The sequence below is a fragment of the Rhinatrema bivittatum genome, chromosome 4 (assembly GCF_901001135.1).
Source record: "Rhinatrema bivittatum chromosome 4, aRhiBiv1.1, whole genome shotgun sequence".
NCBI lineage: Eukaryota > Metazoa > Chordata > Amphibia > Gymnophiona > Rhinatrematidae > Rhinatrema > Rhinatrema bivittatum.
In genome coordinates, this window is record NC_042618.1 from 190,848,198 (window position 1) to 190,869,824 (window position 21,627).

At 47.8% G+C, this 21,627-nt stretch overlaps 1 protein-coding gene and 1 non-coding gene across 3 annotated transcripts in view; both read right to left on the reverse strand.

The window, feature by feature from the left end:
* Positions 1–218: 218 nt before the first annotated feature.
* GNL3 (G protein nucleolar 3) overlaps positions 219–21,627 on the reverse strand; it is an 88,159-nt gene continuing 66,750 nt past the window's right edge. For both annotated transcript variants that reach the window (XM_029599453.1, XM_029599451.1), the window contains exons 11-15: positions 18,161–18,303; positions 10,294–10,430; positions 7,502–7,731; positions 762–858; positions 219–405 (exon numbers count right to left, since the gene is read on the reverse strand). In XM_029599453.1, coding sequence (XP_029455313.1) covers positions 308–405; positions 762–858; positions 7,502–7,731; positions 10,294–10,430; positions 18,161–18,303 — 705 coding nt within the window. In that variant the 3' untranslated portion in view covers positions 219–307. The remainder of the gene's footprint in view (positions 406–761; positions 859–7,501; positions 7,732–10,293; positions 10,431–18,160; positions 18,304–21,627) is intronic.
* Positions 16,863–16,933, reverse strand: LOC115091414. The gene has a single exon (XR_003856716.1). It is a non-coding gene; the product is annotated as a small nucleolar RNA SNORD19 (small nucleolar RNA).

Genomic DNA, 21,627 nt, shown 5'->3' on the forward strand with positions numbered 1-21,627 from the left:
TTCTAACAATTTATCAAAAGCAAGATACCGAACTCAAAGCTCTCTCTCTCTTTTTAATCTGGTCAATACCGCTGAATTGGTGTGGTTATTATAATGCTATCCTGGACAAGATTTAAGGCATTCAGCAGTCATCTCAAATCAAAAGATACAAAATCATTTACAAAGAACAGTACAGGCTTTTGATACCATGGAACCGAGCAATCATACCTCAAAAAGGAGGCAGTCAGAAGTTTTATTTTACATTATATACAATATCATACACAAGTAAAATCTGTCAAAAGTCTCCATTCCAAAAGGTAACTTCCATTTATACAAAATCTGTGTTAAAATCATAATCATCATTTTCAGCTGCAGTCCGGTCCAGGTTGACACACGGCTCCTTAGCTTCGGTATTAGGCTGGACACCTAAATGAAAAAAAAGCCTGTGTGTTACAAAATGTATTATACCAACTATTACAATGGTACAAAGGTAAGAACACAATTAAGCTTTGTGACCTCTGGCCTCCATTCTGGCATTAACTAGGCAAGGGATTCTATCTCCATGCACTCAGCAGAAACTAAATTAAACAGTACTGTTCACTTCAAAAGTTCACACAACACACCAAAAATGTGCTGGTAGGCAATCAAGATGCGTGTGCACATCCAAATTGCTGAGTGGAGAACATATTGGGATCTTGTTCTAGCAAGATGTGCTCTATAAACCCATATTCTTTTCGTCATCATTAGCAACTTGTTTTCAGAAAAAAACAATTTTCACATACCTGTTGTCAGCAGCAATGGTAATTTGGCTTCCTCTGCATTCTGTTTTCCCATACTTGCTTTACTTCTTTTTGCAAATAAGCCTTTGCTAGTAATTTCCTGTTAAAATAGGAAAGAAAATATTGTAGAGAATTGTAGGGATCAAGTAAAGAGCATGTTCAAAAAGTTAGTGATAAATTAAAAGCATTTTGTACATGCTGTAATATTTCTTTGTTCCTTTTATGCTTACTTTTACTCGTGTTCTATCAGAACACCTATAAAGAATAAAAAAAAAAAAATTTACATGCTGATTACAAAGTGAGGTACCCCAAAGAAAGGGGGAACATAAAAATCATAACAGCCAGCACAAAGTCAAATTACAATAAAATATCCAATACACTCAAAACAAAAGACTGAATATAAATCAAACTAGCAATTATTACTATCTAATACACTTGTCACAATAATGCCCGGCTGCCAGCACTATATCTCAGTAAGATTTTAAAGCTGTCTGCTTTGAGATCATCAACTCAAGACTACACATCCCCAATACAAAGTCATATTACTCTCAGGACCAATCTTCAAGTTAGCACATAGACTGCTCAAAATGGGCCTACAAACTTAACAGATGCCCCACCGATAAGCACCCAGTTAAAATTCACTAACCAAGTAGTAACCACTGTAACCCCACCCTATCAAAACTAAACAGCCAGCTAGATAACCTAAATTGTGCCCAGCTGAAATACAGTTAGATGTATGAAAGGCCATGATTTCAAACATCTGAAAACCCAAGGAGATTCCAGATGCAACGTAGTTCTCTCAGGAGTTGATTCCAAAAGAAAGACCCATCTGGGAAAATGGAGAAATTACTTACCTGATAATTTCGTTTTCCTCAGTGTAGACATATGGACTCAGAACCAATAGGTTATGCTCCTCTGCCAGCAGATGGAGACAAAGTCAGGTTGCAAAGCTGATGTCACAGTACATATAGCCCTGCAGTGACCTCAGCTCTCAAATAATCTCTTCAAAAGCCTCTGTGGACATGCTAGTGAAAGACAACTAAATATATATCAGAATAATAACCGTAACTGTACTCAACCAACCGTAACCACTGAACTTCAGTAAAAATATAGGTATCCTAATCCAGGGACTGGATGAACACTTACCTGTGATCTCTTGGATTCGAGGCCCACTCCACGGGAGGACCCATGGCGCAGTTATTGGGCAGCCATGGGTGGGATGCCGAGTCCATCTTTTTACACTAAGGAAAACAAAATTATCGAGTAAGTAATTTCTCCATTTCCTAGTGTGTAGCCAGATGGATTCAGGACAAATGGGATGTACAAACACTACTCCTGATCAGGGCGGGAGGCTGCCCGCAGTCCTGTCAACACTGCTTGTGCAAAGCAGTATTGTCTTGGGCCTGTATGTCCAGGTGATAAAACCTTGAGAAGGTGTGCAAGGAGGACCATGTTGCCGCTCGGTAGATATCAATGGGAGACAGCAGTCTAACTTCTGCCCAAGAGACTGCCTGAGTCCTAGTGGAATGAGCTATCATCTGAGAAGGTAATGGCTTTCCAGCCTCCATATAGGCTCCCGTGACCATCTCCTTAATCTAGCAAGCTATTGTAGCTTGCAAAACTGGTTCCCCTGTCTCCTTTCGCCGTGAAGGACAAATCACACTAAAAGTCTCTTGGCATCCAAATGACGGAGGAAATGATATTCCTCTGCATCCTTGAGTTTATCTAGGGATGGCAACAAAATGGACTGATTCAAATGAAACTCTGAGACTACTTTGGGTAAGAAGGATGACAGTATGTAGCTGCAACGTCCCTGGAGTCATCTGAAGGAACGGCTCCTGGCATGACAACGCCTGCAGTTCCGAAATGCGATATGTCGAGCATATAGCCACCAGGAACAGTCTTTCCACCACAGCAGCCGAAATGAAGGAACTGCCAAGAATCCCAGTACTAAATTGAGATTCCACAAGGGGACCGGTAACTGTAAGGGAGGTTGAAGGTGCTTCACTCCCTTCAGAAAACAGGCCACGTTAAGGTGGACCGAAAGGAAGGCCTCATTCACCTTACCCTTGAAACAGGAGAGCACGGCTACTTGCACCTTCAAGGAGTTAAGGGCCAAACCTTTATTCAAACCGTCCTGCAAAAATTCCAGAATAAGTGGGACTTTGACTGCCTGAGGGTTGACACAATGTTCCTCGCACCAGGCCTCAAATACCTTCCAGACCCAGATGTATGCGGAGAACTTCAGAGCATGGAGTAAGGATATACTACCGCTGCAGAATATCATCAGGCAAGACCGCTCAAGGGCCATACCGTAAAACAGAATAGAGTTGGATCCTCGTGAAGGACCGGTCCCTACTGTAACAGGTCCCCGAGCGGTGGGAGGAGCAGGGGATTCTCCACCAGGAGTCTCCGTATGTCCACATACCATGGACGCCTGGGCCAATCCGGAGCTACCAGTAGGTTTAGTCCCCTGTGGTATTCGATTCTGCAAATGACCTTGCCCAGAAGGGCCATGGAGAGAAGGCGTATAGCAACTCGTTTTCCGGCCAGATCTGGACAAGAGTGTCGATTCCCAGGGACCATGGATCTCTTCGGCAACTGAAGAATTGAGGAACCTTTGCATTATGGGATGCAGCCAGCACGTCAACTGTTGGGAGGCCCCAATGATCTACTATCAGTTGAAACGCTTTGGCTGACAATCCCCACTCTCCTGGATCCAGACTCTCTCTGCTTAGAAAGTCTACTCTGACGTTGTCTTTTCCTGCAATGTGGGAGGTTGAGATCATCTCGTAGATGTACTTCCACCCACTCTATCAGGAGGTCTATCTCCTGTAACACCTACTGGCTCTTGGTTTCTTCTTGGCGGTTGATATAGGCTTCCGTCGTTGCATTGTCAGACATCAGACAGACCCACCTGGCCCTGTAGTCTGTGGCTGAACTGTAAACACGCCAGTCTGACTGCCCGGGCCTCCAGGTGATTGATGTTTCAGAGGACCTCTTCTTCTGTCTACTGTCCCTGGGCTGTCAGCTGACAGTGAGCTCCCCAGCCCCGGAAACTCACATCTGACGTGAGAACCAACCAGCCAGCCCGGGGAAGACAGGGACACACCCCTGCTCAGAGGAGCTTCCTGTAACCACCACTGGAGGTGAATGCAGACTGTCATTGTTCCAACATGGGTTCCAATATGATAGCAGAGAGCATTGAAGAGGACGCATGTAGATCTTCACCCACGGCACTATTTCCAGGGTTGCCGCCATCAACCCAAGAACTCAGATAGCTCCACACTGTTGGGCATACTGTGTTCACCAGGTGACATCTAGTACATCAACGTCTGTATCCGTATGGATGGAAGAAAGACTTTGCCCTGCCTTCCAAATACTCTAAGGACTGGGAAGGCTTGAGGCTGCTCTTGTTAAGGTTTACTACCCAGCCGAGTTGCTGTAACAGAGAGATCACCCTGTTGGTTACCAGGTGGCTCTCTTCCATGGACTTGGCCTGGATCAGCCAATCGTCCAAGTATGGGTGCACCAGGATCCTTTCTTTTCTTAATGCTGCCGCCATGACCAACATGATCTTGGAGAAGGTTCTGGGGGTAGTGGCTAAGCCAAAGGGTAATGCCTGCTACTGATAATGGTGACCCAGAACCGCAAAGTATAGGAAACTGTGCCGGATTGGAATATATAGGTAGGCCTCTGACAGATCCAGGGAGGCTAGGAATTCTCCCGGTTGTACAATCATTATTACAGAGCGTAAAGTTTCCATGCTAAAATAAGTGACTGTTTACGTTCTTGAGGTCCAGGATGGGGCAAAAGGAACCTTCCTTCTTGGGAACAACAAAATAAATGGAACACCACCCCGTATTTTCCTAGGGTGTAGGTACTGAAACTTCCGCCCTCATCCTGAGGAGCCTTGGAAGTGTAATCGCCACTGCCTGCTTCTTGTACTGGGAGTGGCAAGGAGGCACCATGAATACGTCCTGAGGCATGCTGAGGAATTCCAGTGCATATCCTTCTCGAATGACTTCCAGTACCCATTTGTCCGAAGTAATCTCGACCCACCGTTGGTAAAAGAGAGAAAGGTGACCCCCTATCTTCTCATCCCAAAGGTGGGTTGGTAAAATTTCATTGTGGGATTTGGGATGAGATTGAACCTGAACATGCCCCTCTCCTGGGCTGTCAGGTAGCAAAGGACAGGGACCTCCCAAGGGGTTGAGATCTCTGAAATGTCAAATTTTTGTAGGGGCAAAAACGCTGGGAACCCCTGGAACAGCCCCACATATGCGAGAGGCGCTATGGCTGCTTCCTTTTATCATTTACTGGCCAGTTTTTCCAACTCGCTCCTGAACAGGAGTGATCCTTTAAAGGGCATCTTTGTAAGATTAGCTTTGGATGTTGCGTCAGCTGACCAGTGCCGCAGCCATAGCTGTCTGGCCGCTGCCACTGAGGCCACTCCTCTGGCCGAGTTACGGACTAGGTTGGAGGCCCGTGACAGCTAAAAAGGCGGCGGCGAGTTCCATAACCTCTCTGGAGTTCACCCCTGAGGAATCCACCTCCTGAGAGAGGAGCAGGCATGAACGAGCTACCAGTGCACAAGAAGCAGCAATCCGTAAGGTCATTGCTATTGCGTCAAAGGATAGACTCCATCCGCCTATTGTGCACATCCTTCAAAGCCACTCCTCCCTCCACTGGGATAGTTGTTCGCATCAAAATGGTGTAGATCAACGCATCCACTTTAGGGAATCGTAGATGTTTTCTCGCCGCTGGATCCAGTGGATATAGAGCTTCTAATGCTTGTCCAGCTTTAAAGCTAGCTTCAGGGGTGCCCATTCCATGTAAATCAACTCCTGGATGGCTTCCAGCACTGGAAAATAGCAAGAGGCTTTCCGTACAGTTCATCCCAGGAACTCCTAGCATCTCCAGGGTCTGGGAAACCAAGGCCCACAACTCATCTCCATGGAAAAAAAAACCTAACGTGATCCAATATTGTTCTAAACCCAGTGGGATTTCCCCATTTTCCAAGAAATCTGGATCCCCTTCTTTGCTGTCCGGGTCCCTGCCAGGGATACCCTTGGTGAGGCATGTCTCAAGGCTGGTGGATAGGGCTGGGAGAGAGAGGCCTTACCGGCTGGCAATCCATCTGGACATGGGCAAGTCAAGCAGACTGCCCCTGTACGAAGGCTTGAAGGCCTTGAAAAAATTCCACTCAAGAGAAGGCATCCGGGTCCATTCCTAGACCAGGAAGTACTGGGGAGGGTGCCAATGGATTTCCCTCTCTCATGGAAGATGCAGCCCCAGGATTACTCAGATCCGGGGTACTTCCAGTTAAGGTTGTGGCAGACCCATTCTCTGATTGGGAGGAGCCGGGCTTAGTAAAGTCTGGGGAAGCCAACTCTCCCTGGGCCTTCTCACAGTGCTGACATAAGTAAGAAATCAGGTCAGTGTGTAGCCCTAATATGACAAGCAGCACAGAGAGAATGGCGCTTATATTTCTTTGCTGCTGGAGCCATTAGGGATGGTAGCTGCGTGTTTAGCAGTCTTGAACTTAAAAAATTTGTGCGCACAGATTTCAGGCTGTGGCGAGGCAAATGCACAGCTTTATTTAATCTCTGCACCTAGAACGTTGTGTACATACATATGCATGCATTATTTGCACAGTGTGTATGCAGACCTGGCATGCACCGTGTGTATCGATGCTCTATGGTGGGCAATGGAAGATGCACAAAAACACGAGCAAGATGGCGCCGCCGCGGCCTACCATGCGGTGTGCCTATGGAGCCTAAAGCGGGGCCTAGCCCACCAGGGGCCACTCAACCCACTCAGAAGCCCACTTCCCTTTACCCCAACGGGATTGGGAAAGACGTCAGCACGACATGCCGAGCAGGGAGACTGGAGGAAATCTTACTGAAACCCCTCCAACGTCTCTGAATTGAAAGGAATCCACTTCTCTCTCTCTCTCTCTTTTTTTTTTAATTTAAACTTATCTGGGCTCAGCGCTTTCCGGCTGAGTACAGAGAGTCTCAGATTGCAGGGGAGGGGGGCTTTGGCAGTCACCGCCGCACACGGCTTCCTGCACCCACTGCCTTTGAGCAGCTTCAGCAGCAAAGTCCATGTTGAGAACTGCCTACCAGACCAAGGCACACCTCTGAGGGATCTCGGAAATCACCTCAGGAATTCTCAACTGGGGGAGGGACCTTTAGGTATCACCGCAGGAGAGCAGGGCTCAATCTGTCTCGGCGCCATTTTGTTTACTGGCAGCCGACGGCCCTATGCCCTCACTGTCACAGACCGACCAATAGCAGCGGTCGGTCTCAGTGACATAGTGAGGGCATAGGGCCGTCGGCGCCATTTTGTTTACTGACAGCCGATGGCCCACACCCAGGAGATCATTCCCGGACCCCCGCTGGACCACCAGGGACGTTTGGCAGGTCTTGGGGGGGGTCAGGAAATTAATTTGTCAGGTCTTGGGGGAGTCGGTTTGTTAGATTTTTGTTTGGTTTTTTTTTTTATATTCGCTCCATAAGACGCACATACATTTTCCCACCTTTGGGGGAAAAAAAGTGCGTCTTATGGAGCGAAAAATACGGTATCTAGGGTGACATCAGCTTTGAAACCTGACTGTCTCCATCTGCTAGCAAGGGAGCATATAACCCACTGGGGTCCTGAGTCCATCCGGCTAAACGCTAGGAAATAGCATTTTGCATGATCTGCTTTGTGTCAAAGATGCTTCTTATGAAATTTACCCCTCCACTCTCCTCCTTTCCACTCAAGTTATCTTCATCCACCTCTTCATCAAGGGATATTTCTTCTTCCTGATCCTCTTCATCATGGGTCAGTTTTCTTTCATTAGCTCCCATTTCTACGTCCTCTTCTAGGGTCATACATTCCTCTATTTCACTTTCTTCAATCACACCATTTGTCAATCCAGGAGACTGGAACACTATACTGCCTGCGAGGTTGGGACACTTCACAGCTGCAAAAAGGAAAGAAAATATTGTATTTAAAGTTCCTGTTTGTGATTGGCCCACATTATAATGATCAAACCGTGAAATCACCAAAGGTTCAAGTTACCAGAGTTAATGGCTGGAGAGTGATGCCTTCACTGTCCCAATCTCCCTCTCTAGGGGTTCTAGCTATCTCTAAAACACAACCAGCTTTTGCCAGCTAAGGCGCAGACAAGGCAAAAGATTATGTATGTCTGGTGGCAGCTGCCATGGAGCAATCAGCCCAACTTTTCATACAGAAACTTTTGTAAAAACTGGTAACTGCATTCAGATGTAAACAAACAATGAATGAATGTTGACAAAATACAGGGCAAAAATCCTCCTGCTGCCTCACAAATCTCCACCCACAGGAGCCATGCTAGTTAAAAAAAAAACAACTTCCATGTAAATCAGGGAGATGTTATTAGAAGATACTAACAGTGGGGGGTGAAAGTGTGAGACAAGCTGCTGCCAGGGAGAGACCCTGAGAGACTGCCGGAGTCGCGGGAGATCTGCCTGCTTACCCGCTTGGGCCTCCCTGCTGATGTCATTGAGCAACCGGGATGCATAAAAACAGTCTCCCTGTAGCTGAAGCCACACACCAAAAAGAGGCACATCCCTTATGAAATATTTTCTCTCCTGGCTCTGTATAGGAAAGACAAGATGTGGACTTCCTCTCCAAACTCCTCAGTGGCGCATTGAACAATGGATAACCATGTGTAGCGGCTGATACAACAGCCCTCCATGGGCTCAAGTGTAGAAGCCTCACCTAGTTCTGAATCTCCCTCTGCCTCAGCCACTTAGTGGACAGTCTATTGTGGCCTATGAATTGCAGTAGCCTGAAGAAAATGTTGTGCGCCCCCCTCAGTGTTACCTCAAGAAGGAGATGGTGACATTTCCCAACAAACTGTATTATCTCAAATGGGAAATTTAGATGATGTTTGGAGGGCTGAGGTTAAAATGGGTAAGACATTCAGTCCAGCAGTTTTCTTCATTTATAGGTGACACTAAAGTAAAGACTGAAAACTAATGAGGCCCACAAATTCTTTGGAAGCTACTTCTAATGTTCTATTCATTCAAGTCTCTACATTGCAAAGTTCTAACTCATCTTTCATTAAAGACAACTTATTTCCTAATGAGGCAGAGGCTCTAGATAGTGTCCAGAGGACCAAGAATTTACTTTTTTTTTCTTAACTTCACTGTTAAAGACAGTGGACACCAACTGAATTGTTCAAAAATATATTTCTGATATTTTGAGTTAGCCTGAGATAAAGAAATGTATATTTCAAAAATATATTATGTACCCAACTATAAAAAAATAAAAAAATAAATACTAGGGACGAGGATGAAGAAGATGTTTTGATACTGGCTAGCCTCAAAATCATCTACCTTTCTAGGACCCTCTATTGATGATATTCTAGTTAGGGCAAACTTTGTTTCTTTTTTGTTTTGAAACAGATAGGGACTGGGTGTTTCAAAAATATTTTTTCTTGTAGGTACTTTTCCTTCTGTGGCCAGCAGATTCCAACTTTTCCAGGTGTAACTAGATCCACAGAGAGAAGAAAGCTGTTTTGTTAAAACAGAAGACTCGATATAGGGGGGGATCTTTTACCTCAAGATTACACCGTTTGGTTGAGTACCAAAGGAATAAGTTTATTTTGTGGACTTTTTACATCTAGAAACCTTCATTTCTGATAAGAGATCTAGTAGCAGTCCCCTAGGCTGATATCGCGGTTTACGTAAGGAGTTTCAGTTAGAATATTTTGTCGGTCTTCAGAATTATCTTATGTTGATTTACTGCTTTCAATTTCTGTCTCCTCCCCCCACATTGTTTCCTGTGCATTATCTTGGACTATGAGGGAAATACTGTTTCTTCGATTATGGATTTTTTCCCTTATTTAGATATGAGTAGCTTCCCTTTTTCATATTGTAAATTGTATAAAATTGCAATAAAAATGTACATTATGGGGCGGATTTTAAGAGCCCTGCGCGCCGGTGCGCCTATGTTCAATAGGCCTACTGGCGCGCGCAGAGCCCCGGGACTCGCGTAAGTCCTGGGGTTTTCCAGGGGGGGCATGTCGGGGGTGGGGCCAAGCGGGGCGGCGTTTCGGGGGTGGGTTTTCGGCCCTGGGCGGTCCGGGGGCGTGGCCGCACCCTCCGGAACCGCCCCCGGGTTGCGTCTAGGCGTGCCAGCGGCCCGCTGGCGCGCGGGGATTTACTTCTCCCTCTGGGAGGCGTAAATCCCCAAAGGTAGGGGGGGGTGGGCTAGGTAGAGGAAGGGAGGGGAAGGTGAGGGGAGGGCGTTAGCGAATTCCCTCCGAGGCCGCTCTGATTTTGGAGCGGCCTTGGAGGGAACGGCGGCAGGCTGCGCGGCTCGGCGCGCGCCGGCTACACGGAATAGGCAGCCTTGCGCGCGCTGATCCAGGATTTTAGCGGCTACGCGCGTATCTACTAAAATCCCGCGTACTTTTGTTGGCGCCTGGAGCGCCAACAAAAGTACACGAACGCGCCATTTTTGAAAATCTACCCCTATATAAAAAGAAGATACTCACACTTTAGGGTGCTCAAGTTGTTCTGCTGCAAGTCTTGCACGTCAATGTACTGCTGCATCTCTTCTACCACCTCCTGACTGAGAGATGGCAGCAGCATGAGGGATGCAGGAGGCTGGGAATGGTAACTTACTTTGGCACTGGGAAAGAAATTATATAAAACTGAAATGTAAAAACATCAAGACCCAATCAGCAGTAAATGCTGAAAAACTTCAAATAACATAGCAGACCAAAAAACAAGCAACTCAGTATTAATGTATTGCCTATCTATTCCACATTCATGGATGGGTATTATTTTTTCAAGTTATTGCTATCAGGGCTATTTAACAGTATGAAGTAGGAAAGAGGCAGTCTTGATTAGCTGAAATGTTATAATAAGCACAGAACTTGTGATTCTGAAGTGATGTTACTGAGTGGAAATGGTGAGGTTTATTTGTCGAACGTTTACATTCCAGCCCATGAGCTCTTTCCCTTTTTATAATCTCTAGGCTGTAGAAAGTTACAACCCTCAGAAATCTCACACCCCACAAACTACGTGTAATGTAGTGACACCAAAAATCCCTGGGGGCTTTGTGTGATCTACACACTGCCATATCTGAACCATAAACTATCAATGTTCCTAACTTAAAAGGATCCCAGCTCCTCACTTCCTTACGACTGTGCTAAGGAACTTTAGGGAGAGCTGGGAACTTGTTCTTTCCACCATTTACTGGCCAGTGGGATACAGGTTATGTAGTTCAGCTTGCCCACATCTCTGTCAAATTATCCTCAGCTACTCGGACATACAGCCTGTCAGAATACAATGGACCCTCTTTATATATTAAAAAATATAATCTGGTAAAGCTGTGGGCTCGATCCTCAAAGGAGACTGAATACGATATCTGTTACAGACATCAAGTTCTGCTAAACAAACCTCCCTTCATAGCAAATACTTGGATCTCAGTCTGAGCATTATAAAGCAGAGTTGCTTACCTGTAACAGGTATTCTCCTAGGACAGCAGGATGTTAGTCTTCACACATGGATGACGCCCGGCATGGAAAACATGTCAAAGTTTCTAGAACTTTGACTAGGCAAACTGAGCATGCTCAGCATGCCCTATACCATGCATCCATGCGGGATCTCCTTGTAACACATAATTATGATAAAAAAAAAAAAAAAAAGGAGAAACCCAACTCCATGGGGTGGCTGGCAAGTTTCGTAAGAACTAACATCCTGCTGTCGTAGAAGAACACTTGTTTCAGGTTAGCAACTCTTTCTCCTAGGACAAACAGGGTGAATCCCTAGCTACAGGCTGTTCCCCAACACAAAAGGGGACCAACAAGAACCAACCAGGTGGCAACAGGCACAACCACCACAGATCTGTTGGTAACAGAGGGGGAGACAGCCTGAACCCAAACAATGGGTCCTAGGTAGGGAGAGTTGAGTTCTACACCTCAAACAGGTTCCAGAGGACAGACTGGCCGAACCTACTGTCATATCGGCCATCCCTATCCAGACAGCAGTGAGATGTGAATGTGTGGAGGGAACTCCACATCGCAGCTTTGCAGACCTCCATGGGAACTGCTCGCATGTGGGCCACCGATATTGCCATGGCTCTGACAGAATGAGCCTTGACATGACACCAAAGACGCAGTCCTGCCTGGGCATAACAGAAGGAGATGCAATCTGCTAGCCAACTGGATAGTGTGTTTGGCAACGGCAACTCCCAATCTATTCCTGTCAAAAGAAATGAAAAGTTGGGTGGACTGTCTATGGGCTTCAGTCTGCTCCAGGTAAAGGCTAAAGCTCTCTTGCAATCCAAACTGTGCAGTGCTTGTTCGCCTTGGTTTGAATGGGGCCTGGGAAAGAATGTTGGCAGGACGATTGAATGGTTAAGATGGAAATCAGTCACCACCATAGGCAGGAACCTAGGGTGTGTATGAAAGACCACCCTGTTATTCTGTCATGATAAAACTTGGTATAAGTTGGATAAAGTCACTAAGGCCTGGAGCTCACTGACCCTGCATGCTGAAGTGACTGCCATCAAAAATATGACCTTCCAGGTCAGGTACTTCAGGTCACAGATGTGCAGCGGCTCAAAAAGAGCTTTCATCAGCTGAGCTAGCACCACGTTGAGGTCCCAAGACGCAGCAGGAGGCCTTAAGCGAGGCTTCAACTGACGCAGGCACTGCATGAAGTGTACAACTATAGGCTTTACAGGAATGGGCATACCATTTATACCTTGGTGGTATGCACCAATTGCACTCAAATGAACTCTTAATAGAGTTGGTTTTTAGGCTAGCCTCCGATAGGTACAGAAAGTAATCGAGCAGTTTTTGTGTGGGGCAGGAGAAATGATTTAAGGCCTTTTGATCACACCACACAGAAAACCTCCTCTCAGTTAGGACTTCCTAGTGGAAGGCTTTCTAGAAGCTACTAGGACCCAAGACACATCTTCAGAAAGATCGAAGATGAAGCAGCTCCAGAATTGCCCTCTCAACATCTAGGCTGTGAGTGATAGGGCCTGGAGATTGGGATGCCACAGCCTGCCCTAATCTTGCGTAATGAGGTCTGGGGAAATCTCCAGACCGATCAGTTAACAGAAGGTCAACTCCCGAAGGAGTGGAAACCAAATCTGACTCTGCTATTGAGGAGCTATGAGAATCATAGTCCCTCAGTCCTGTCGAAGCTTTTTCAGGAAAGGAAAGTCTTTGTTACTAGAGAAATCGGAGGACACATGTAAAGAAGGCCCTTGCCCCAATGGCGGGCAAAAGTGTCTGAGGCTGGCTTGCTGTCTAACCTATATAGGGAGCAAAACTGAGTCACCTTCCTGTTGCAGGGGGACGTGAACAAATCCACATCTGGACTTCCCCCCTGGACCAGGGGTGGCTATCACATTCTCCATTCTGGCCAGATACATGGACCTGAGTACCATCTCGGGGGACAGGGCCCAGGACCAGATCTGGACCACTTCCTGACATAGGAGATATGACCCTGTGCCTCCCTACTTGTTGACATACCACATTGCTACTTGGTTGTCTGTGTCAGGATGATTTTGTTGGACAGCCAATCTCTGAAAGTCTATAGAGCGTACCTGATCGCCTGGAGCTCCAGGAAGTTGATTTGATATTATGCTTCTTGGTGGACCACAGACCCTGGGTGTGGAGCCCGTCTACATGAGCACCCTATCCCAGGTTGGACGCATCTGTGATAAGAACAATTTGGGTGGGGGGAATTTATAAAGGTATTCCTTGTTTCAAATTCGAGAGAATCTGCCACCAGGACAAGGAGTCCCAGAGAGATGGAGTGATGCGGATGCGAGCCTGGAGGTCCTGCGCGTCCTGGCGCCACTATGACTTCAAGGTCCATTGGGCTCTGCACACGTATAAATGTGCCAAGGGATTAACATGGATGGTTGTAGCCATGTGACCCAACAGCCTCAACATGTGCCGACCAGATACCTGCTGGCTCTGTTGTATCCCATCCACTATGGACGCCAAGGTAAATGCCCTGGAGCATGGTAGAAAGGCTTTTGCCTGAGCCGTGTCTAGCAGGGCTCCTATGAAGTCCAACTGAGAAGATGGTCTGAAATGGGACTTCAGGTAATTGATGACAAACCCTAGTGACTCCAATACACAGGGACCACTTCATCCCTGCCCGAGAGATGCTCTTGACCAGCCAATCGTCCAGATAGGGGAAAACATGCACTCCCAGCTGGCGGAGGTGCGCCCCCACTACAGCCAGGCACTTTGTGAAGACAAGTGGGGCAGACGTTAGCCTGAACAGCAATACTCTGTACCGGAAGTACTGTTTTCCCACCACAAATCTGAGAAACTCTCGGATGGGATAGAGTCCCTAGAGTAGAATCCCTGCCCTCTTTGCCCTGTTGGTACAGGTTCGACCGCTCTGGCAGTTAAGAGGGAGGAGAGCTCAGTTCGTTGTACCTCCTGATGCGCTACCAGCCCCCAAAATGGGTATTTGGGGGGGGGGGGGGGGGGAAATGACAGTTTGGCGGGACATACAATAGATTCTATCAGTACCCTTGATAGACTATGGACAGAACCCACTGGTCCGAGGTTATACTGGACCACTGAATGGGAGCGAGGGGCCAGAGGATAGCATTTCCTCTAGCGGTGGAAAGATCTCCTCTGACCTAGTCTCGCAGACCACCTGGTTGAGGAGGGCGGGTCCAAAGTGCTGGTGGAGAGATGCTGGAGGGTCTCATGGTGATCCTGAAGCTGGGCCACCGCGTTCCTCACCTTGTCTCCGAAGACAAGGTCAGTGAGTCTTTCCTGCACCTCTGGTCGGAGATCCGAGGCCCGCAGCCATGTCATTCTGCGGGCACCGATTCCCACTGCAGACTCTCACTGCTGTTTCGAAAACTTCGTAAGTGGAGCGCACCTCCTCATGTTGTCCACACTCCAGGCCCTGATGCACCAGCAACAGAAAGGTGTCTTGCTGATGCGGAGGCAGCCGCTCGGCCGCCTCCTGCACCTTCTTCCAGAGGTTGCGAGAGAATTGGCTGGTAGAAGGCAATGTGCGCAATGAGCATAGCCCCCTGAAAGACTTTCCTCCCAAGAGCATCCAGCGCTCTATGCTCTCTCCTCGGGGGCACAGAGGCATAGGTCCGAGAGTGCTTGACCCTCTTGAGAGTGGATTCAACCACTACAGATTGGTGTGCCAGCTTACGCCTTTCGAATCCGGTAGCCTGGTGGAAGCCTTTCCACCTTCCTATTCACAGGAAGAACCGTGAGGGGGTGCTCCCAAATTCTCAGCAGTAACTCCTTGAAGATCTTGTGTTCTGGGACTGCCATGATCTCTTTAGGAGCCTCCACAAACTGGAGAATTTCCAACATTTTGTGCCTGGCATGCTCCTCCATCATCAACTGAAACAGGATGGCTTCCGCCATCGCCTGTACGAAATCTGCGAAGGTCAGATCCTCAGGCGGAATCCTCCTTCATACCTCTGGAGAAGATGGTTCTAAGGGGAGACCCTCAGAGGAGGATTCTGCAATGTCCTCCTCCCAGGGATCATAAGGAGCCTCATCCTCACTGAAAACCACAGGAGATGAAGCCCTGGATGCCCGGCCTTCATCCAGAGGCCTAGGCACCAGAGCCGGCCCCGGCAAAGCTGGACAGGGGGCTGAAGGCTGCAGTGGCACTGCCGGTCTCGATGGAGCTTCCTCCTCGGAGAAACCAGAGATGACCACAACATTGGACGAGTGAAGCATCAGTGCCCCGCTAGGCTCGATGGGTTACCAGGAACCAGCGCCAGCTGAGTCGGGAACACACCGATAAGCACATTGAGACTCTCCAGTAGCGGTTCCAGCAGGGACAGCACAGGCACAGATACCGGTGTCACCAACTCAATGCCCCACAGTGAACGACTGATGCCCCTCTGTGCCACCAGCTTGATGCTCCTCTGTGCTCCAACTCCTTGAAAGTTGCTGATGCCAAAATGGACTGGGAGGCAGGAGAGGTGGCCAGATCTTCCTTGGATCCCTGAGGTGGATTGGTGACTGACACCAGGACTGGTGGAGTCACTGACCCCTGGCATCAATGGAGGATAGGCACTCCTCACCATGTGGTCGCTTCAGAGGCATCACGGCAAGTGCAGATGTCAACCCGACCCTGCACCGTACATTGAAGGTAACCAGTGCTGATGCTTCCTTCGATGCTCGGCCCAGTCTTTCCCCAGTGCCAAGGTTGAAGACGATGAACCAGATGTCCTTGACCTGGAAGAAACAGACAGGGGCCAGTCCCCATTGCCCCTATCCGATGATGGCATCGACGGAGCAGACGGCCCCGCCGAATTGGATGGAGCGGTATCCATCGGTGCGACTCCATGGTCCTTTGGCGTCGATGCCATCAATGCAGATGGCTCGGAGTTTCTCGCCCCAAGAGCTGCTCCATCTTGTCAAGGCGAGCGCAACATCCCTCTGGAGTCATCTGGTCGCACCCCTGGACGTTGTGCAATGCCCCCAGGCAGAGGTTACACACATTGTGTGGGTCCATGATGGACATCTTCCTCTGGCATAGACGAAAACATGACGAGGCCGTGACGATACGAACTGAACAGGGTGAAAATGAAGGCAGATATGGCGGGGTGATAGACGCCGGCAGGTACTGAGGCACCACTGCCATGGGGAGACTGAAGCGAAAGAAAACTTACCGAGCCGTCGAAAAATCTCACTGAGACATTAGAAGGAACCGGAGAAGGACCCACACAGAAAAAGATGAGAAAAAAATCCGAAAACTATCAGTGAAAAAGTTTTCCAACCAAGTTCTTAGAAAAAAAAAAAACATGAACTCAAGTAATTGCGAGGTGAAAGCTCCTGGAAAAAAAAGAGAGACTGAAGAGGGACCTCGTGTGGTATAGGGCATGCTCAGTATGCGTGGTCAAAGTTCTAGAAACTGACATAAGTTTTCCGTGCCGGGCTGCATCCGATGATGTCACCCATGTGTGAGGACTACCATCCTGCTTGTCCTAGGAGAAACATAAATCAACACAGAAGCAGATTGAAGATGCACACCAAGCAACCAGCCTGAACTTGGACTGGATTCACAACTACTTACAGCATTCACTAGTCATACACAGAGCAAGATCAGAGTTGGATCTGACAGTCTTCATGGCATCAGACAATATTAATATCCTCATTTCTTGCTCTGGGACAAAGTGCTATAGAACAACTGCCACCAAGTCAAAATCATTATCAAGGCCTTTTAACACACTCTAAGACAGACCATTGAGAAACTGTCAACGATATGCCAAGATGAAGATAACTGTGCAGACTAGGTTCAATTTACCACATCGCCTCTCTAAGACTTCTTCCATCTCCCCCAAACTGCTATATATCTAAAGCTAGATCTTTCTGTATAATAAACTATCATCTGGTATCCAGAATTCTAATTTCTCTGCATACGAGCCAGCCTCAACTGCCCACCTTCACGCTGATACAGTAAGGTGTGCTCGGCCGGGTGAACCGTTGTTTAACCTGCAATTGCCTGCACGTACGTCTATTACCCCTTATACAGTAATGGGTTTAGCATGTCAAAGACGCTCGGCCAACTCCCCTGAAAACTAATAGCGCTCATCACATGCAAATGCATGTTGATGAGGCTACTAGTTAGTCCCCGGGATACGGAAAGTAAAATATACGGCCAGGCCGCATATTTTACGCTCAGAAATTAACGCCTACCTAAAGGCAGGCGTTAATTTCTGAGCAACCAGGTAAAGTGTACAGAAAAGCAGAAAATACTGCTTTTCTGTACACCTTTCGACTTAAATTCCTAGCGATATTGTCGGAGGAAGCAAAACTAAAAAAAAAAAACCAAAACAAAAAACTGCCTACTGGTCAGTGGCTAGCAAAACGGACGCTCAATTTTACCGGCATACGTTTCCTAACCCGTGGCTGTCAGCAAGTTCGAAAACAGACACCGGTAAATTAGAGCGTCAATTGTTGGACCTGCTGACAGCCACCTCTACCGCTAATGAGGCGGCGCTAGGGACGCGCTATTGTCCCTAGTGCCTCCTTATTAGCGCACCACCTCATTTAAATACAGAATCGCGCGCCAGGAGAGGTCCCTGGGCATGCCTCGGGAGAGCGGGTGCTGAACACGGAGCACCCGCTCTCTCGCATGTTCCACTTTATTGGCATGCTTGTTCTCCGCATCCTCTATGACACGGGAACAGTGAATACCATGTGGAACAGGGGGGATGGAACAAAGCCATCGGCACTCTTCATAGAGGAGACTAGCTTCCTCATTTTCCCAGACTGGGTGACAAGGTGATACATTTGTAATGCGCCAAAAATATGAACGGGCAATTTAAATTAAACCATTTAACAGCACTAAGCCTTGGCACGAGTCAAGGAAGCAGACAGAATTTACCCAGTCCAGTCGCTCAACAGCAACCTTGCTGCACCCTCCGTGTCCGGGGTGGCTCCCTTTTTCAGCATGCCCCGTTTATGAGCCAGTAAAGTTAGAAACTCCAGAGGACTTCTGAAGTCTGCAATGTTGTACTGCAGCATTATCTGAAGCCAACAAAAACAAAAATACAAGAAATAAAATGTCTCAAACTGTTCAGGCAGGGTTGGAAAAAATATATATTTTTTTCCTAAACACACAAAAATTAGGTGGCTAGCCAAAAGATTGCTTTATTGGAGAAATTACTTACCTTATAATTTCATTTTCCTTAGTGTAGACAGATGGACTCAGGATCAATAGGTTATGCTCCCCTGCCAGCAGATGGAGACGGAGTCAGATTTCAAAGCTGACATCACCCTACATAAACCCCCTGCAGTGACCTCAGTCCTCCAGTATTCTCTTCAAAAGCCACTGTGGACATACTAGTGAAAAAAAAATTAAAAATATAATTAAAATGGATAACTGTAACTGTTCTCTATCAATCATAAACACTGAACTCCAGTAAGATTTTAGGTGTCCTGATCTAGGGACTGGATGAAGGCTTTCCCGTAACCTCTTGGATTCGATATCCATTCTTATCAGGTAAGTAATTTCTCCATTTCCTAGCATGTAACCAGATGAACTCAGGACCAATGGGATGTACAAAAGCTACTCCTGATTAGGGCGGGAGGCTGCCTGAGGTCCGGTTAACACTGCCCTTGCAAAGGCTGTGTCCTCTCTGGCCTGAACGTCCAGGCACTAGACCCTGGAGGAGTTCAAGGAGGACTACGTCACAGCTCGGCAGATATCGACGGGAGACAGCAGTCTAGCTTCCGTCCATAAGACTGCCTGAGCCCTAGTGGAATGAGCTTGAACCTGAGAAGGTAATGGCTCCAGTGACCACCTCCTTAATCCAGCGGGCTATGGTAGCCCGCAAAGCTGGTTCGCCCCGCTTCCTGCCACCGTGACCGGTTCTGAAACTTCCAGATATCGCACCAAAAATCTACAGACGTTCAAATGATGGAGGATGGCAACAAAATGGACTGATTCAAATTAAACTCAGAGACTACCTTGGGCAAGAAGGATGGAAAGGTATGAAGCTGTAACGTTCCTGGAGTCATCTGGAGGAATGGTTCCTGGCACAATGCCTGCAGTTCAGAGATGCGATGTGCCGAGCATATAGCCACCAGGAACACAGTTTTCAAGGTTAATAAATGCAAGGAAAGACTGCGCAGTGGCCGAAAGGAGGGCCCTGCCAAAAATTCCAATATTAAATTAAGATTCCACAAAGGAACCAGCCTCCGTAGGAGTGGCTGAAGATGCTTCACACCCCTTTCAGAAAACGGGCCACATCTAGATGAGCCAACAGGGGGGGTTCTGTTTAGCTCGCTCCTGAAACAGGAGAGCACTGCTACTTACTCCTTCAAGGAGTTAAGGGCCAAACCTTTATTCAATTCATCCTGCAAAAATTCCAGAGTAAGTGGGATTTTGCCCGCCAGAGGGGGACACCGCGTTCCTCGTACCAGGCCTCAAATACTCTTTAGACCCGCACATATGCTAGGGATCTAGAGAACTTCCGAGTGCGTGGTAAGGTAGCAATTACCATCGCAGAAAATCCTCACTTCACCAGGCGAGCCCTCAAGGATTAGACTGTAAGACAGAATTGAATCAGATCTCATGAAGGACTGGTCCCTGTTATAGCAGGTCCCTGTCCAGTAGGAGGCACAAGGGGGATCCTCCACCAGGAGTCTCCGCATGTCTGCATATCACGGACGTCTGGGCCAATCTGGAGCTATTAGTAGTACTAATCCCCTATATGGTGCTCTATTCTGTGAATGACCCTGCCCAGCAGGGGCCATGGAGGGAAGGCGTATAGCAACTCTTCTTCTGGCCAGGTCTGAATGACAGCATCGATCCCCAGGGACCACTGATCTTGTCTGCGACTGAAGAATCCGGGAAACTTTTCTCTGTGAGATGCGGCCAGCAGGTCAATAGACAGGAGGCCTCAGCAATCTACTATCAGTTGAATGGTTTGGCTGATGAACCCACTCTCCTAGATCCAGACTCTCCCTGCTTAGAAAGTCTGCTCTAACTTTGTCTTTTTCTGCGAAGTAGGAGGCTGAGATCATCTGTAGATGTATTTCCTCCCATTCCATAAGGATGTCTATCTCCTGTGACACTTGCTGGCTGGCTCTTGGTTCCATCCTAGCGATTGATGTAGGCTACTGTCATTGAGTTTCAGACATCACACGGACCGCTCAACCCTGGAATCTGTAGCTAAATTGTAGACATGCCAATCTGACTACCTGACCTTCCAGGCAGCTGATGTTCCAGAGGGCTTCTTCCTCAGTCCAACGTCCCTAGGCCAACAGTTCCTGACAATGCGCTCCCTAGCCATGGAGGCTCACATCTGTCTTGAGGACCAGCCAGTTCGGTGAGGACAGGGCAAGCTCGGTTGAGCTTCCTGCAGCCACTACTGGAGCCAAGAGCATATGCCCATTGGCAAGTGGAGGTGATTTGAATAGTCTTGAGACTGCGGGTTCCAATGTGAAAGCAGTGTGCATTGACATGGTTGCATGTATGCCTTAGCCCACGGCACCACTTCCAGAGTTGCCGCCATCAAACCGAGAACTTGGAGATAGTGCCACAGTCGGTGTATCGTGCTCATCAACTAATGTACCTGGGACATCAGCTTCCTTATCCGTGTGGTCGGAAGGAAGACCCTGCCCTGCTTGGTGTCAAACTGGACTTCCAGATATTCCAAGGTCTGGGAAAGCTTGAGACTGCTCGTGTCCAGGTTTACTACCTATTTGAGTTCCTGAAGCAAGGAGGTCACCCTGATGGTCACCCGGAGACACTCTTCCACGGATTTGGCCCAGATCAACTAGTCGTCCAAGTACGGGTGCACCAGGATTCCCTCTTTTCTCAATGCTACCGCTACGACCACCATAATCTTGGAAAATGTTCTGGGGGTGGTGGCTAGGCCAAAGGGCAGTGCCTGAAACTGATAATACGACAAAATGTAGGAAACAGTGTTCTTGACGGATTGGAATATGTAGGTAGGCCTTGGATAGGTCCAGTTAGGTAAAGAATTCCCCCAATTGTACAGCCATTATCACGGAGTGTAATGTTTCCATGCGGAAATGATTCACTCATAGATGACTGTTGACACTTGAGGTCCAGGATGGGGCGAAAGGAACCTTCCCTTCTTGGGTATGATGAAATAGGTACTGGGATTATAGCCCTCATCCTGAGGAGCCTTAAAAGAGTAGTCTCCACTGCCTGCTTGTGCTGGGAATGGCAAGGAGACATCATGAATATGTCCCAAGGAGTGCTGTGAAATTCCAGCACATATCCTTCTCGTGTGACTTCCAGCATCCATTTGTCTGAAGTGATCTCAACCCACCGCTGGTAGAAGAGGGACAGTTGCCCCCTTATCTCCTCATTCCGAG